Source organism: Aplysia californica, unplaced genomic scaffold (genome assembly GCF_000002075.1).
Source record: "Aplysia californica isolate F4 #8 unplaced genomic scaffold, AplCal3.0 scaffold00441, whole genome shotgun sequence".
Classification (NCBI taxonomy): Eukaryota; Metazoa; Mollusca; class Gastropoda; order Aplysiida; family Aplysiidae; genus Aplysia; species Aplysia californica.
Window position 1 is genome coordinate 66,094 of NW_004797711.1, and position 4,611 is coordinate 70,704.

At 37.0% G+C, this 4,611-nt stretch overlaps 1 protein-coding gene across 1 annotated transcript in view; it reads left to right on the forward strand.

The window, feature by feature from the left end:
• LOC101849949 (alpha-tubulin N-acetyltransferase 1) overlaps positions 1-4,611 on the forward strand; it is a gene marked incomplete in the record, with an annotated part of 361,461 nt that overhangs the window by 1,715 nt on the left and 355,135 nt on the right. The window contains 5 exon segments of the mRNA XM_005104899.3: positions 418-509; positions 1,065-1,236; positions 2,079-2,226; positions 2,914-2,985; positions 3,924-4,021. Coding sequence (XP_005104956.1) covers positions 418-509; positions 1,065-1,236; positions 2,079-2,226; positions 2,914-2,985; positions 3,924-4,021 — 582 coding nt within the window.

Genomic DNA, 4,611 nt, shown 5'->3' on the forward strand with positions numbered 1-4,611 from the left:
TATTACGTTGAAGAAAGACTTCTGTACACCTATGATGTTCTACAAATTCACATCCTGTTATAATCCCCCAACAAAAAACTGTGCTCCATGGTATCTCGCCACTCTTGTGGGAAGAGTGTTACTTAATGCTCACATAAGGGATGAGGAGATGTGGTGTCTCCTTACCTTAGACAAATAAATGTCATTCTGAGGAAGAATTAATGTGCTGTTATTTACAAAGGGTGAACAATTCAAAATGTACCACGTTTACCTGTGTTATTTTACACGGCATTGGACGGAAGGGCAAGAGCCCAGCTGTTGCTAGATTGATAACAACAACAACAACCTGTGTTATTTAAAACTCAAACGTATAGATCTATATGTTACCCCCATGAGAGGAAAGTTCTAATCAACCATTTTCCCCTTCTTGGTTCCCAGGCCCAAGGACTCCGTGGAAGCATCACAACTGGCAAAAAACTGGAACTTGCTGGACACAGGCTTTACATCATGAAAGACAGTAACAGTAATGGGTAAGTGCATGCTATCACAAGATCTTTCTCTGTTCAGTCTTAAGAAGAGAAATCCTGGTTAATGTTTATTACTGACACTGAATTCATAAAAAGAACGAAATTTTTAAAATGGAGTATGCGCTTCCACCTTGGAGGAAAGAACTGTGTCTGACAGACTATAAGGCCTGATTGCTACAAACTGCTTCATGCCAAATCAGTCTCTACAGTCATCATGCCTTCTATGGCAACTGCTAGATCTTTTGTGCAAGAAACATATTACCATTGTCATGGCATAAAGATCAAGGTGAATGCCACATGTAACGTAGAGGCGAGCCACAGAGAATGATTTGCAGAAAAGTGGGAAGACATGGAATACATTATAGTGTTCAAAAACTAGCCCAGGATAGGGGAAATTGGAAAATGTTAGCCTGTAGCTTATATATTCTGGTCCAAAGTGAGATCAAGGCAATGATGATGGGCTTGTCTTTTTTAAATGGCATGAAATATATTAAATTCTTTTTTAAAATCTTTATGCTCGTTCCCTGTACTGTATCTGTTCTTTCTGCATTGTTTCAGAGAAAAAGGAGCAGTGGTTGGCATTTTGAAAGTGGGAACCAAGAAGCTGTTTGTGTACGACCACAGCAAAGTGCAGCATGAGCTAGAGCCATTGTGTGTCCTTGACTTCTATGTCCACGAGTCGAGGCAGAGAATGGGATGTGGAAGGAAGCTCTTTGATCATATGCTTCGGGTAACTTTACTTTTGTTTGGAATATTTTCTTAAAGGTTGTTTCATAATTTCCTGATGACTAACGTTTCCAGTTGACTTATCATATAAACAAAATTGAGGGCAAGCGAGGCAGGGGTAGGCCCAGAACAACATACTTAGGGAACCTAAACAAATGGGTAACAGGGAAAGATCAGGGAAACGTAGCTTTTTTGAGAGCATCCGAGCAAAGGATGAATGGAAAACCGTGATCGCCGATGTCTGTCCCAGATCTGGATGATGATGATGATACATTGAAGTTCTTCAAGAAATTGTTTCTTCTGAAATTCATAGTGAATTCAGTCTCCTGTGTTTGCTATGCTTTATTAAGTTCAATTAATTACTTTACTCTTTCTGTACACAAGGGATTCCTCAATTTGAGGCAGCGAAGGGTGTTACTTTAAGACGGCTGTAATTCAGACAAATATTGATGATTTTGTTTGTGTGTGAACACTCAACAACATGTGTGGAAATAGGAAAGAAATGTAACACAGAACTAAGTCCAGATTTTGGGGGTGATAAAATCATCCGGAATTAAAGAATTAAGATGACTGAATACTCAACTCATTATAAGATAGTCACCTACCTGCCTTATAAGTGTAAATTTAAATTGTAAAATATTGCTGACTTGTTGCTGATTCTGTTTACTATTTTCGATTCTTGTTTTGAGTTTAAGATTAAAATGTCTGCTTTCATGTCATATTTCTTTTGTGTGAATTCCATTCTCCAAAAAAAAATCCTCTTCATGCAAAATCAGAATGAAATAATGGTGTTTTTAGAAGTATGTTTTTATACATTGATTTTATTTGTTCATTTTTATGTTTCAGAATGAGGGCCTCTCAGCACAACATTTGCCGATTGATCGGCCATCTCCCAAATTTTCTTCTTTTCTAAAGAAACATTACAACCTAAGAGGCACAATCCCACAAGTGAACAATTTTGTTATATTCGAAGGATTTTTTAGTAGAAGACCAGGTTGGTAAAACGAGATGTTTGAATCGCTCAAATCTAGTTTGAAGCGGTTATAACATTTAAGAATGACCACATCAATGTTGACATATAATTATAAAGTGTAAAGAGCTTTTTAAAATAGTTTTGGTTGTTCTTTTATTAACTATTTTGATTTCTTTCTGTAAAACTGCTGTGACTTTCTTGTTCCTGTACAAAATGGAAAATCTTTTGGAGCCTTTCTTACTATTAACATGATCACATCGCTATGAAAGCTGTTTGCTGTTTTTCTAAATGAGTGTCAACTCCTAATAGTAACAAATATTACTTCTCAAGAAAAAAATGTTCGTTAGGAATTTGTTATGCTTCTTTTGTATTACATGGAATCATAACCCCTGATTATTTAGTAAGTTTCTTTTCGACACCAAAGGACAAAACAAATCCCTTAGGTTTTGAGGTGATGTGAGTACACTTGTGCATACAGACATACACTCTCACAGACCAAAAAAAAAACCCTTTTGCTGAAATGAAAAAGAACGACACACAATTGACTAAACACACATGTATTTCCACACGGTTAATGTTGTTGTTGTTGTTGTTGGTATCGATCCAGCAACAGCTGGGCTCTTGCCCTTCTGTCCAATGCCATGTAGTGATAAGTGCAGGTTTGAAGTTTCGGTATTATTCAACATCATGTGGTTGTATCATTCTCAGCCGATGCAGGAAGCAACAGAGGGAGAAGAAGGAACAGTGTGGATGGCCGACCTCCGATGAGACCAAACTCAGGTACAGTTATACCTCTACTGAGTTGAACAAAAGTCTAATTGTTATTATTATTATTATTATTATTGTTATTGTTATTATTATTGTTGTTGTTGTTATTAATATTACTTTTATTATTGTTGTTGTTATTGTTACTATTATAACTATTACTTTTGTATTATTATATTTTTTTAAATAAATTTTAAGTTGGTAGTTTTGAGGGATGTGTGTGTTGCCAGTATAGCGATTAAACAAAACCAGAATCCAGAGAAATAAAAATTCAGCTGAAATTGGCATGGAGTATTAAAATTTATGTTGTTAGACGAAAGCTTCAAATTTTCAGATCTGAGGTTGAGGAGGCGTAGGTTGAGAATGAAAAGTTTGGAATGGCTAAAATTATTTAAGCCAGCCATGACAATGTATTACAGGAAAAGGGATTGGTTCTAGCTAAAATATCTGAGGCAGTGCGTGAAATCAGGGGCTCGTCAGAACAATGAAAATGAAGGAACTGGCATTTTTGAGCAGGATTTGGGAATTTCTATCGAATTTTTTAATTTTTTGGCTCAACACCTTTCATGCCCTTTAAAAAACACATTTCTGTGTGGATTTTACTGAAAAACGTAGATTAAAAGTACAACATATGTAAATCTTCAGTTTTGAGACTCTGAAGCTATTGAAGTTAACAAACTTTGGCGCGTATTTTCTCGCTAATTTTACCTCTCAAACTAGTCAACCCCACCTCATTCAATCGCAAATATCTCGACTTCTAATCGAGATAAATAAGTATTTTTTTCATTGAAAGCAAGGCAAATACGTAAGCTTTAAGATGATACCAATCACTCTACTTGCCCAAAATTTGATGACTGCCTCATTTCACTGCGTCGTGACTCATATCGTCTATACTTACATGATGAGAAACCTTTCTCGCTATCTTGTAAGCAAAAATTACGTTTTTTTAACAGGTCACAATATATATGCAAGCAATAACAACCCAGCAGCAAATGGATATCCCCAGAGCTGGACAAACCAAAGAAACCATTCTGGCAGCAATGTGAATGAGGTGAGTTTTCAGTTCTAATAATAATAATGATGATATATAACATTTATATAGCGCATTTCCGGGGAAAAAAAGTAGCTCAATGCGCTTTACATTGGAATACCCATTTTTCAAAAAGTTCTGTGAAGTGTGGCTTTTTTTTTTCCCTACAGCATTATGAAGTTCGAAATGTTTTTCCCAAAAAGCTTTGACCACTCTTTTATCTCATTTTATGTATATTGTTATCCTCTGTGTATGTTGATAAGTTAGCAATTTCGTGAGTTTGGCTGTTAGTGTTAAGGGAATGAGAGAGAGAGAGAGAGAGAGAGAGAGAGAGAGAGAGAGAGAGAGAAAGAGAGAGCCAGGGAGAGAAAGAGAGAGGGGGGAAATGGGGAGAGAGATAAAGGAGGAGAGAGGGAGAGGGGGAGAGGGGGAGCGGGAACAGGGAAGGGGGGAAAAGCCAAATTTCAAGACAGAAAAAGAGGACGTGTTTGTGAGAGTGAGAGAAAGAGGGGAGAGAGAGAGAGAGGAGAGAGAGAGAGAGAGAGAGAGAGAGAGAGAGAGAGAGAGAGAGAGAGAGAGAGAGAGAGAGAGAGAGAGAGAGAGAGAGCGGT